A 14,432-nucleotide genomic window follows, 5' to 3' on the forward strand; every position below is an offset into this window, starting at 1 on the left:
CAAGAGTCTCTCATGGTTTGCCTCTCCACCTTTCCCTCACCATTTCCCCCCTTCTTCTCCCCCATGGTCCTCTGTTAAGTTCCTCCTAATCCTCCTATACGTGCAAACATATGATATTTGTCCTTCTCTGCCTGACTTATTTCGCTCAGCATAACACCCTCAAGGTCCATCCATGTTGCTTCACATGGCCCGATTTCATTTTTTCTACAATTTCTACATTTTCTTCATTTCTACATTTGCCATGTAGTATTCCATTGTATAGACAAACCACATCTTCTTGATCCATTCGTCCATTAATGGACAATTAGGCTCTTTCCATGTTTTGGCTATTGTTGAGAGTGCTGCTATGAACATTGGGGTACATGTGCTCCTATGCATCAGCATTTCTATATCCCTTGGGTAGATTCCTAGCAGTGCTATTGCTGTGTCATAGGGGAGTTCTATTGTTAGTTTCCTGAGGAACCTCCACACTGTTTTCCAGAGGGTCAGTACCAGTTTACATTCCCACCAACAGTGTAGGAGGGTGCCCGTTTCTCCACATCCTCGCCAGCATCTCGCATTCTCTGATTTGCTCATTTTAGCCACTCTGACTGGCGTGAGGTGATATCTCAGTGTCATTTTGATTTGTATTTCCCTGATGAGGAGGAATGCTGAGCATCATTTCATGTGTTTGTTGGCCATCTGGATGTCCTCTTTGGAGAAGTGTCTGTTCATATCTTCTGCCCATTTCTTTACTGGGTTGTTTGTTTTTCGGGCGTGGAGTTTGGTGAGTTCCTTATAGATTCTGGATATCAACCCTTTATCTGATACGTCATTTGCAACTATCTTTTCCCATTCCGTTGGTTGCCTATTAGTTTTGTGGGTTGTTTCCTTTGCCGTGCAGAAGCTGTTAATCTTGATATGGTCCCAAAAGTTTATTTTTACTCTTGATTCCCTTGCTTTTGGGGATGTGTCAAGTAAGAGGTTGCTGCAGTGGAGGTCAAGGAGGTTGTTTAAAAATTTTTGTTTTTAATGCTACTTTATATATTCCACCTTGCCCCACAATAAAACAACAAAATAAGGGGCGCCTCAGTGGCTCAGTCGGTTAAGCATCCGACTTCAGCTGAGGTCAGAGCCCCGTGTTGTGCTCTGTGCTGACAGCCAGCTCAGAGCCTGGAGCCTGTCTTCAGATTCTGTGTCTCCCTTTGTCTCTGACCCTCCCCTGTTCATGCTGTCTCTTTCTCTCTCAAAAATAAATTTTAAAAAAATTTAAGGAAGTTTTAACAAAATGAAATTCTGTATCTATGACTAAGATTTTTTTTCCTAGTGCCACTTTTCTTTATAGATTTCTAGTAAAAGGTTAAATTACTTTCTATGGTGTAAAAGTAAAAAGTCAGTTTACATTTAAACTTTCCTTCCATGATTCATACCCTTGTAGGACAAGCCCTCCAGGGCTAGAATAACCTTCCCAAATATAATGTGATATCCCCCCTTGAATTGTAACATTCTTAACAATCAACATAGATCAAGTTAGCAAAAAATGACCACTGAGTGACTTTAAACTTCAGATTAGTTAATGTTTCCATTAAGGAAACGTAAACCTAGCCTGAAACTATGCTAAACTGAATCCTCATGTTAACCACTTTGAACTCCTTCATCAGAACTTGGAATTTACATGGCATTTTTTTATACACATTGGCTCTGTGAGACCCGTTAGGCAATATCATTATTTCCTTCTAGATAGAAAAAAACAGGGTCAAAGATGTTGGGAGAAATGTTCAAGGCCACACTTATCTACTGAATACAAAAGGAAGGGAAGCAACTCAAACTTTTACTAACCCCGCAGGCACCATTCTTTTTCCAGTTGTACCAGGATCCTTTGTCTAATGTGATCCTACTTCTGAAAGCAAAAGTGACATTTTCTAAATTGACATTTGTTACAACGAATAAAATTGGATGAATGAGATTAAAAATACATATGTAAATAAATGTTTTGTTTCTATTGCTAAGATTTTTTAAGAAAATACAATTTCTTTATTAAATCAATGGTAGATAGTAAGTGCCTATTCCTTTGGGCCTAAGCTTGTTACATTTTCTTTTAAAACTTGAAGATCGTGTGTTTTCATAGTTTCCCCATCTTTAGAGAAACATAGGGGTATACCTGACCTTGAGTTTATCGAAGAAAATACTTCCTCTGACAGGTTATGATCTGTGATCTGCTATGATCTTATGATCTGTGATCTGCTGATCCGTGCTGTAACTCTCTCCTCTTTTAGTGTAAGACATGGGTATTTTGTAGTCTCCTATAGCCACCTTTCCATTTTTAAAGTCTTCCTCTTTTTGTCTAGGCTAGATTCCCTCATATCTTTAGTACAAACAGAAATGCTTTTCTAATTCTCATGTGTTTAACTCTAGCAATTATTTTTCTTTCTGTACTTCTGCTTTTCTTTTTTTCACTGAGATGGTCTGTTCCATCTAATGGTTACCTTTATATAATTTTTTTCTCTAGCAGCTAATTCTTTTAGATGTTCTGTCTCTCCTGTCTCCTTCTTTCTTTTCAGAAGCTGCCTCATTGTGACTCTAAGTAGAAGAAAAATGCTGTCTTTCTCTCCTCCATAGCAAGCAGATGGTTGTTGCTGTTATCATTGCAGTTTCAGAAGGGGTAGGAGGTGCTGATGTCTTTCAAAAAGGTGGAATATTAGTCACATCAAACCTCGTGGATTTGTGGGAGTATATATCATAAACCAGTTAAGAAATTTCTCTCTGGCTTTTTTGTTTTACTGTCTTGCTTTAGTCATTGACGTGTCTTTTCTCATTTATTTATTAAGATCCTTGATATGATTGTCAGAGGTAACTTTCTATCAGCTTTCATAAAATGCTGACAGCAGTGGATTTTAGTGTTGTATTGGATTTTATTGACTTTGCTTTCATCAGTAGTCCTACCTCTATGTGCAGAGATGTGTTTTAGTTAAAGTATAGTAAGTATCCTGTATGAGCATTGCTACCATAAATTCAGAATGTTCAAGTCATCAGATTCTGGCAGACAGGTTAGTCTCCTGGGGCTAAATAGCACTTTTTGACACTTAAAAAGGAATTCTTTAGGGAGAATGAGTAGCTTTTTACTTGATCCGTACTCAGAGGACTTCTAACATAATTAAGTTGCAGGCAGATTCTGTTCTGAACATGGTTGAAACTGTACATCAATATCTTTACACAAAGTTTATTCATTTCCATTTTACTTTATTAATCAGACTTGTTCTTAAATAAGTGGAAGTTTACTGAGACTTTTATACTTTAATTTCCTCATACTGGGTTTTTGTATTAGATAAAGGATGTGATAGAAAAAATAAGCCTTTAGGCAAAATCAGAGTGAGATCAAAATGAAAATGCCCTGCTTACTGTCAGAATAGGAGAAAAGGCAGAAGGAACAAGAGATGATGTTATTTATCCTTCCTGTGTTTGAAACCATTGGAAGACTATTTCAATAGTTTATATGCTACTTGCTCATTCAACTCATGTAACTCTAGCAATTGAAATTTCCAATACTTTCACATTTATTTAGAATAAAAATCCAGACTCCTTACCAAGACCCCAAAGAGTCTAGTGCCTGTTTCTCTTACCCACTCTGATCACTGCTTCCAGCCACAGTGGCCATGTCTCCATCTCTGTTCCTTACACACACCAAGCTCTGTCCAGCATGTCTCGCTGTTTACACTTGCACTTGGTATTTGCTCTGCTTGCAGTACTGTTCTCCAAAATCTCATGGTTTTCCTGAAGAGGAAGGGAAGAGTTTTTGGAGAAGCTGATACCTGAGGTGAGCTTCTAGAATAGCACTGCAGACAAATGAATGCTTTGGAAATGCTTTTAGAATTCACATGACTGAAGTGACTTGGGAAAAATTGGTTTCCGTAGAGGATTAGCTTTAGCTATCAGCTACAGTGTAGACCCTCAAAACTTAATATTGACAGATTAATTTACTGAAAACTCTTTTCTTAGTGAGTAGGAAAGATTTTAAACTATTCTGAATTCCAGATTATAACCAAAAAGAAGTCATAGGTTGCAGTATCCAGTATAATACCACACCTTTAGTTAACCTTTGGGAAATTCTTGCTGAGTAAATGGCATTTGTTTTAGCCAGCTGGAGTGTTCAAATCACCTATTTTCACCAATAAATAAATAACCTTCTATATGTTAATTTCAATTCATTTACTCCTTGGGAATGGAGGGCAATAGAGAACAGGAAGTAGATAGCAGACAAACTTCCACGGTCTCTTTTATCACCAAAGATAGCTGAGGTACCATTCTCCAGGTCTCGATGTCAGTTTCTCAGAGGAACGCAGCCCAGAATCCCCAGTGCTGTACTTAGAAGCTGCAAATGTTCACACTCTTAAAAAGAAAAGGCTCATCATTGTTCCATATGTATTAGGGGTTTTGCCATTTGGTATGCAGTCTGGGTTCTGATACTATAACCAAGTCACTTCAAAAGAAAGCAAGTACTTTGTGACTCATTTGTATCAACAGTACAGACCTTTTTCTGCATCTGACTGATGCAGGTTTTAATATTTATTACTTTCCTTTAAACCTCCATTTTGTTGACTCTACTGTTTCATTTTTTTTTTTTTTTTTACCCTGAACCTGTACTGATGGCTGAAACTTAAGAAAATCTAAATTCTAGGGGCGCCTGGGTGGCTTAGTCGGTTAAGCGTCCGACTTTCGCTTAGGTCATGATCTCGAGTTCGTGGGTTCGAGCCCCACGTCGGGCTCTGTGCTGACTGCCAGCTCAGAGCCTGGAGCCTATTTCGGAGTCTGTATCTCCCTCTCTCTCTGACCCTCCCCTGCTCACACTGTCTCTCTCTCTCTCTCTCTCTCTCTCTCTCTCCTAGAAATAAATAAAAATATTAAAAAAAAAAAAAAGAAAGAAAGAAAGAAAGAAAATCTAAACTGTTCCAGGATTGATTCTTCTTCAGGGTTTTAACTCCTCTAAGATATCTAAATGCTCATGTTATCATCTCTCTCCTTGAGAGTATGGTCTTCTGTAATCCCGTCATAAGTGAAAATAAATAAATAGACGCACTCTGGACCTTTGATGGTCCCTGGGCACCTTAGGGGAACAGAATGCCCAAGGGGACGGTGTTGCAGGTCTCCTTGGCAGCCTTCTTTCCCTGCTTTCATCCCGCCAGGCTGTGGCCAGACAGACACTATCTTTTAGGAAGATAAGCTTCATCTCCCTAAATGTCGAATATCTTAAATATTTATTTTTTTAATATTTAAGTCTTTTAACACCAAAACACATGCCTATAACTTTCTTGAATGTTCTAGGAAGAATGCATCATAGAACTTGCTTGACAGACTGGAAGGTCAGGTCTCCTGGGCCTGTTTTCATATCCAGCTCATATACCACTGAACACTATTGCACACTTAGAAAGAACTCAGGAATAATATTTTATTTCCCAGCATTCCTGCCCAGAGCCCCTGGCAGCGGCATGCCTCTGCTTTGGAGCAGTGCAGGCTCTGGGTCCTTCCCCCAGCACATTCTGGCTTTTGCTGAGAGCAGGGTTTTATGCCTGCTTTCCACCAGTGGGCTGTTGTTCACACTTCTTCCCCCTTCTCTGTCTTTCTCCTGAGAACTTGGAGGAAACCTGTGGAAAACGACTGAACCCTTTTGTGTCTGGTGTCCCCAGGGACTTAGCCTTTAAAAATTCTATAAAATTTCAGCTGTTTTCTTCTACTTGCCTTTTCCTCCCATGTTCTGCCAGAGGGGAAATAATTTGTGTGTCTCTGCCTCTCCTCAGACAGGTTTATCACCTTTTGGAATTCAGTTTGTTTCGTTGCCTTGTGACTTCAGATTTTTTTCTTTTCCTTTAAAAAAATAACAGCTTTATCGAGATATAATTCACATAAATACAATTCACCCTTTTAAAGTATACAATTCCAGGGCGCCTAGGTGGCTCAGTTGGTTAAGTGTCTGACTCTTGATTTCAGTTCAGGTCATGATCTCACATTTTGTGAGTTTGAGACCCACACTGACAGTGCAGACCTGCTTAGTATTCTTCCTGTCTCCCTTTCTCTTTGCCCTCACTCATCATGTGCATGTTCTTTCTCTCTCAAAATAAGCAAATAAACTTTAAAATATATATAAAGTGTAAAATTCCATGGTGCAGGTATATAGATTTTTAGATTCTAAGTAAGGAATGAAATCTTTTTTTCTTTTCCTTTTTGATTATCCAGCATTTTCTCATTGTAATGATATTCTCTGTGGCTTTCTTAATACTAAGCAGGATAGCAGAGGAGAACTTCTCCTTTTCCCTCTGCTTTATTTTAATTACTATCTTAGTGATTAAGTGCCACTTTTGCCTAAAATAGATGCCTTTTCTTTCACATTGTTCAAAAAGACACACACATGTATTTCCTATTAAATGACAATTGACCCAATTCTAAAATCTATTCTTGTTTGGTACCCAATCTTGATCTTTTAACCAAATTATTAATGTTAAGCATATCAATAAATTGCTGTTTTTAGTTATCTTGGTATATACATTTTGCCGGAAGTTTGTCTTAAGAAGATATGCTAGCAAATTACGTCATTCATTGCCAGGTGTTATTGGGTAATTTTCTGACAACCCCCCACTCACCCACCCAATCAGGGCAAGGCAACTGGTAACACCTTACTTAAAATTTAATCCATGTTAGGGGCGCCTGGATAGCTCAGTCGGTCCGACTTCGGCTCAGGTCATGATCTCACAAGTTCGTGGGTTCGAGCCCCGTGTCGGGCTCTGTGCTGACAGCTAGCTCAGAGCCTGCAGCCTGTTTCAGACTCTGTACCTCCCCTGCTCACACTGTCTCTCTCTCTCTCTCTCTCTCAGAAATAAAGAAAACGTTTTAAAAAAAATTTAATACATGCTAAAAATTCTGTGACCATGACAAGCAAAATACAACTTTAGAGGCCAGTAGCTGGTGTTGGGATGGTAGGAGTGTGGATTAAAAATGATTTCTTAGAGGAATTTTTATCTAGTGTGTGGCTATTCTCTTGAGTCATTTCGACAAAGAATTAAATGACTTGTCATGCAAGCTCCGATCCATGTTTAGGACTATGCAGTTTCTATGAGGGTGTCAACTGAAATATCTCCTGATTACCTTCTAAGGTCTTTGGCTCTGCATTGAAGCAAGAGTTGAGAAAAGTAACATTCCAGGTGCTTAACTAGAAAGACAAAATTCAAGATTATTACCAACCAATAATAATAGAAACCACATTCAGGGGAAATTGTTTCAGTTCAATAGTTTTCTTGGTAGACCTAAACTTTCAGTCTCCAATCAGGAGGAAGCTGGTATCTATATACCAGCTTGTTGTATACTTGTATACAACAAGGAGCACCTGGGAGGCTTAGTCGATTAAGCATCTGACTTTGGCTCAGGTCGTGAACTTGGGATTTGTGAGTGCGAGCCCCACATCGGACTCTGTCCTGACAGCTCAGAGCCTAGACCCTATTTTGGATTCTGTGTCTCCCTCTCTCTCTGTCCCTTCTCTCACTCTCTCTCAAAAATAAATAAACATTAAAAAAATTATATTGTACACAACAACCCTCACCAGTCCCTCTGCACTTCACTGAGTTTGGAACGTGCTTTGGCATGAGAGTGAGCTTGTTTTGAGGATCATTATGAGAAATAGTCCATGTTGTTTGGTCTATTCATTCTAAGTATATTGTCCATTATATCACATTGTATACTTATTGTCAGTGACTTCTAGCTCCCCAGAATTAAGCCAAACTTCACAAAGCACAACCCAGCCCCCCAAGACTGTCCTTATTTTAACAGCAGCCACAGTTGGGGGATCTCCTGGCCACCTTTACTTCTGATCAGCTGGTTACAAACTCAGGGGTTCCCACGGCCCCACAATTCCCAGATGTCAGGAAACCACTATACTTGTGATTACAATCTTGTTATTGAAATAGACACAAATCAGAACCAGGCAGAAAGATACATAGGAGGTATCTGTGAAAGTCCTAAACACAAAGTTGCCATCATCTCCAGGGAAGTTTTGCCTTCCTAGCACATCAGTGTGTGACAATACACAGAGTATTGCTAATGAGGAGAGCTAATGAGTATTGCTAACTTTGGTGTCCAGAGTTTTTACTGAAATTTCATTAAGCATGACTGACTGAATTGTTGACCACATAGCTGAACTCAATCTCCAGTTCTCCCCCTCTTTCTGAGGTGAGGCTGAGCTCAAAGCCCCAACCCACAGAGTGGTTGGACTTTTTGGCATGGCAGCCTCCATCCCGAGTTATCTCATTAGCATTAAGTATCAGGTGCTGTTAAAGGCTCACCCCGAATAACAAGGGCAGTAACCACTCAAGAAATGCCAGGGGGCTGGAGGTTACCTCCCAGGAAAAGGGACAAAGCCAGCCAAACTCTTGTACAAACCCTCATCTGATCTGTTTACCCTTTCTAAGAAAGCTGATAGCCAAATTTGGGATCCACCTTTAGGTTTGAATTAGATTGAGTGTGTGCATACTTGTACGTACATATTTCTTTTTATTTTTTAATCTTCAACTTATGTGCGCATCCTACCCTATTTTATTTTTCTTTTACTTTCATTTTATGTTCTTTTGTTTCATAGCAGCCTGGAATACTTACTAGGCCAAGGTGGAGGTGTAAATGAAATAATCCCAAAGACCTCAGAGATAATCCATGGTTCTGGAAATAGAAAGCAGGAGGACTAGAAGATTTCCACTGCCTTCCTTTGGAGGCTTTGGGCCGCCACTCTAACTGTAGTAGGGACATTTTTTATGTCCTCTGTTGGAAGAGCTCAGCTGAGCTCCCCAACTGAGAATGCCTAACAAGTTCCACTGTGCTTCTGCCTTTGGACTAGTTTGGGGAGGAACCTTAAGAGTGTTCTGTGTTCTCTCACAGCCACTCACACAGCCGTTCAGCCAGGAAACTCCCTGTGAATCCAGTGTGTCAGTATCTATAGAATGGTTTTGATTATCTGTAATTTATAACATCAGCCTTAATTTTACTTCCTTATGGTAATGCAAGCTATTTCCATTGGATTTGTTATTCTAAGCTTTAGTTTCTACTTTCCTATATATAAATACTTAACTAAATTGAGATTTTCTAAATTGCTTTTTCCTAAATTGCTGATTTTTATAACTTTCAGGCTAACTCACATTTCCATTTTCTACCTATGTATGTCAATCCTGTGACTATTGAGTGCCATCTGCTATATCTGCTGTTTCATTAATGTTTCCTCTGCCTTTAACTTATGAATAAAGATGAAAGACTCTGCACTGACCTCTTCGCTACCATTCTTGACATTTTAAACCAATTAGACAAAAATACAGCTTGTTATTATGACTCTTTGCCTAATACATAAGCTGATCTTGTATTCTTACAACTATGGTTTTTATCCAAACCTATTTTGTAATGAAAATTTTATCTGATTGCATCAGATAAGTTTGAGAAGTTCAAACATATAACATCTGTGACATTCTCTTCATCCCTCTGTTCTATAAATCCGTGAATAAAATCTGAATAAATATCTACCCAGCATGAGATTTTTTTATTTAGAAAAATAAAACCACAAAGCAGGTAGGCTTTGATTTATACATCTTTGTAAAGCTTTGTATGGATTTTCTGTTAATAATATATTTTTTTGTCTGAAAGTGAGTTAAAATATATGCTACAACTAATCAAATACCAACCTTTACAAAAGAGGAAGCAAGAAAGAAGGAAAGAAAAAGCAAAACTCTTTTTCTTTATTGACCTCTGCTCTCTATTGATTTCATGTGCATGAGATTTTCCCCATTTTAATATTATCAAGTCTAGAAGAGCGTCATAAATCGGAAAAATGGACAGGAAGACTAGTTTTTTTGAGGGGAGAGGGGATTCTCTTCTCTTCCTAGACTTGATCATTTTAAACTGAGAAAAGTCTTAAGCAAATGAAATTAACAGAAAGTAGAAATGGAGCAACAAATGGGTTAAGTAGCTGCCGTGGGAGGAATGTCTGGAAAGGAGTTTAAAAAGAATGTGTGCTGTGGACAAAAGGCAGATCTTAAAGGAATGAACTTGGGTAAAAATTAAAGGAGTCATATGGGGCCTGCAAGATGAAGGATGACAAGGATACCCCAGAGTCTTTGTCTCTCTTACTGTGGTTCTAGATTGTGCGGATATACTAGTCCCCATGCCCTCACCCTGAGGGAGGGGCTCCAGAACAGAACAGCCCGGGTTTAGTTACTTGCCCTTAAAGTGATTTTCCTTACTGTCCGAACTATCCCATGCTGCCTTGAATGTACCAAAGTGTACATTAGACTCTCCTAAGAAGAATCAATTTTTATCACTTCTAATGTTTATAGTCAGGTTTTACAATTCAGGATCAGTTGATAAAACTTAAATTTCCTTGGCCAGAGAAAATGTTAGCTGGCTTAGTATCTCTCTGGTTTAGACTCACAAATCTTTTGTATTTGTGCTGAGCCAAACCAAGGAGATACTAAGTTGAGTAAGATTTTTCTTTAGCCAAATTTGGGTTATATCATCCCAAGCTTGAGAAATATGAGCCAGAATGGTGACTTTTAATGAACACTAATGGGTCTTCTGCACTGAAAACAGGAACAGGCAGAGAAAGTACATGATTGGCCTTACTGCACCAGTAGTGATAAATAGGGATCTTTATCAAGAGCTTTATTTGCTGGGTTTTTCTTTTTGCTGCTAACAAAGTTGTTGACATAGGGTTATGAAATGTGTTTTTTGTTTTGTTATGTTTTTGTCAAACAATGCATGTTTGTAAAAGTTCAGTTTCCTTTTTTTATTTGACTTGTACTGTCCATTTCATTTTTGATTGTAAGGTTCACTTAAACTCAAAAAGCAATAATTAAAATGTTCGGATACATCAGCCTTAGCCTTTTTATTTCTCTTTCTTTTATCTGTCTACTTGCTACCACCATAAAGCTGTGACCTTCATATACTTAAAAAGTTTGGGGCACCTGCGTGGCCCAGTTGGTTAAGCGTCAGTTAAGCAATTCTTGATTTCAGCTCAGATCATGATCTCATGGCTCAGGAGTTCGAGCCCTGTGGGATTCGATTTGGGGATTCTCTCCCTCTCTCTCTACCCCTCCCCCATTCATGTACAAGCACACACTCTCTCAAAATAAAACAAACCTTAGGGGAAAAAAACTGAAAAAGTTTGTTTTGTATTTGCTGTATATGCCTACAGTGTTGAGCAAGATCTTTTCATTCTGTATGTCAGAACTCTAGCATAGTCCATTGTTATAACCTCTGGAATCTCCAGTAAGCCTCACAGCCCCTGGAAAGTACTTCATCAGGACTCCTAGAGTCCTTCTTTTGTTCATGTACAGCTCAGTATTTGGACAGAGATGAAAAGAATCCCAGTATAGTAGTTCAGGTTTCTTCCGCTTCTCTTCAGCTCTCCTCTCTAGTACCTTGTCCCACAAAGTACAGTCGCTTTTTAGTGTCCTGACTCCAGTCTTTTTTTTTTTTTCCCCTACAACCAGTGAGGTAGCTCTACATCTCATTTGGGTTTAACTTCCTGTGTTGCAATTTGGAAAATACCACCCAACAGAAAACTGGCAGTGTATTATTTTCTTCTTTCATGAATCACAACCCAGTACTGTCTACCATCCAATGTCTGAAAACATAAAATAAATGAAGCAAGTTATTTTACAGAGGAAGAGTAGGTGGGCCATCCATGATTCCATCAGGGCTGAAGCCAGTTCATTGAATTGATTTTTATCATGGTAATTTCTTAATTTTTTTTCTTCAAGTGGATTAGTATTTCTAGATGTTTGGTGATACGTTTACAGAAATGCCACATGGAATCTATTAAAATAGCTTCTAGATATTAGCTCATTTTGATGCTATTCTCTAAATATTCATAGATTCAGCAGTAAATTTTATAAAGTTCCTATTTTGAGCTCCATGTTAGTAAAGAAGCTGGGAGTAGTATGCCAATTATAAGAACACCATAAAGACTTTCTTTTAACTTCAAGGAGTTTTCATATCCCTTCAGAAGACAAAGCAGGCAAACAGTTGACAAAGAGATGACGGGTAACAAACAGTAGAAATTGAAGTTGGCTGGATAACAGTAATATCCAGCCTTTCATGACTCATGCACAATTTGAGCTCCTTACATGAAGTGTCTGATTTAATCATATAAACAATTTTGTGAGGTAGTATTTCCACTTTTATTGTAAAAATGAGAAAATTCATGATTAAATAAGTTAAATAAAATATGAGTACCAGTGAGAGCCAGAGTTCCAGTCCAGGTCTGCTCAACATTTCAGAGTCTGAGCTTTTACCTCTTCTACTGTAGTCTGGAAATGACTGCATAGTAGAAATGGGAATCTTAAGTTACAGGTAAGAGTGTATAAGAAGCAAGAAGCCAAGAGAAATAAAATGACCTCAAGGAAGAACAGTGTGTGGAACCACCCTGATTGGAACAGATGCTACCAAAATGTATTTGAGTCGAAGAACAACAAAATACTTGTGTATGAAAATGTTTAAGAAACAACGGACTCTGGGTGATGATATTGGGAATGGTGGAGAAAAGCAATATAAACGAAAGTTCAAGTGAAAAATCAATCAGAACTTGATTACAAACTAAACTGAGAAGTACAAAAAGGAGCAATTCAAAAACCCTACCACATTTGTGTTTCGGGGTGCGGGGAGTGGGTCAATAATGGGAGTTGACTAATAAAAACAGGAGGAAAGCCAGGGTAGAGAAGGATAATGAGACCCAGTTGACCTTGAGTTTCCTGCATAACTATCCAAATGGAGTTTTCTGTTAGCATTTAACAATATAGACTTGGAATTTTGTTACAAAGACAGAAATGGAGAAATTTGAAATACTGTCAGTATTCATATACTCCTATTGTGCTTCTACCCCAGATTTCTCCTATCAGACTATAACATTTTTCATTAGCTAACTGTATATTTATTAAAGATAATATCAAATATCTGTTTCTATTTTACAGAAAGAAATTCTGGAACAACAGCAGCAAGAAAGAAATGATAAAAATTTTCATGGTATTTGTATGTTTTGCAATGAGGAATTTCTCGGGAACAGGTTTGCCTTTATGCATGTCTTTAAATATGATTGTTTTTCATCTGAAAACTCATCAAAACACCGATAATGGTTATATACATTAAGTTCTGTAGGATGGCTCAGGACCCTTTCATATATCACCAATAATTTTCTTCTGATATGCCTAACATCAAACATGGGCGTATAGTTGCTCTAAGCAGAATAGAGGAATAATTTTTTTAATTTTTTTTCTTTTACTTTCTTCCAACTTTTTAATCTCCAGTTAGTTAACATACAGTGTAATAATAGTTTCAGGTGTAGAATATAGTGATTCATCACCTACATACAACACACAGTGCTCATCACAGGTGCCCTCCTGAATACCCAGTACTCATTTAACCCATCCACTGCCCATTTCTCCTCTAGTAACCATCAGTGTGTTCTCTACAATTAAGAGTCTGTTTCTTGATTTGCTTGTCTTTTTTTTTTTTGTATGCCAAAAATAAATTTGTGTTTAATGTTGTAGGGCTTTCTAAATTGGCTGACAGCCAAGACCATGTACAACAAACTACTACAGACACACCCTTTTGTATTGTTAACCCTTTAGCTGTTTTTGATGTTTTTCTTTTGAATAATAAAAATGATGAAAATCTAGGGGTGCCTGGGTGGCTCAGTCAGTTAAGCGTCTGACTCTTGGTTTCACCTCAGGCCATGGTCCCACAGATGCTCTCTGCTGGCAGCACAGAGGTTGCTTGGGATTCTCTCTCTCCCTCTCTCTGCCCTTCCCCTGCTCATGCTCGCTCTCTCTAGGTTTCTCAAAATAAACAAACACTCAAAAACTGGGATATTGGTAATTCTTTACCACAAACTGACATACTATAATTCAGATCTAACACTAACTGCCCAGACTCAGGATCAGACTCTGCAGGTTTAAGGGCATCATTCCCAGCAAGACTGCCTCCACTTTAGACACGAGCCACAAGTTCTGTTGACCAACTGGCTAAAAACTCAGATTCTCACCAGTAATTTGCATAGTTCAGGAATTTACCACAATGACTCACAAACCTCAGAAAGTGGTATACTTAGGATTGCAGTTTTGTTATAAAGGAACAGCCAAGTGAAGAGATCAGGAACAGCCAAATGAAGAAATGCATAGGGCAAGATCTGGGAGGGTCCTGAACTCACAACTTCTATCCCCTTTCCTCAAGGAATCAAGACATGTCACCCACCCAGTACATCAAAGTATTCACCAACCAGGAATCGTCACTGAGCTTTGGTGCCCAGAATTTTAATGAGGCTTCATTATATAAGCATGATTGATTCAGTCATTGAATTTCATCTCTACAGTGTTCCCATCTCCAGTCTCCAGACCCCTTCTGTCTCTGTAGGCCTGGCTGGCTCAGAATCTCAACCTTAA

General features: G+C 38.5%; 1 protein-coding gene across 3 annotated transcripts in view; it reads left to right on the forward strand.

The window, feature by feature from the left end:
- ZNF277 (zinc finger protein 277) overlaps window positions 1–14,432 on the forward strand; it is a 111,050-nt gene that overhangs the window by 79,309 nt on the left and 17,309 nt on the right. For all 3 annotated transcript variants that reach the window (XM_039256918.1, XM_039256920.1, XM_039256921.1), the window contains exon 5: window positions 12,966–13,057. In XM_039256918.1, coding sequence (XP_039112849.1) covers window positions 12,966–13,057 — 92 coding nt within the window. The remainder of the gene's footprint in view (window positions 1–12,965; window positions 13,058–14,432) is intronic.

Source organism: Hyaena hyaena, unplaced genomic scaffold (genome assembly GCF_003009895.1).
Source record: "Hyaena hyaena isolate Hyena2069 unplaced genomic scaffold, ASM300989v1 scaffold_594, whole genome shotgun sequence".
NCBI lineage: Eukaryota > Metazoa > Chordata > Mammalia > Carnivora > Hyaenidae > Hyaena > Hyaena hyaena.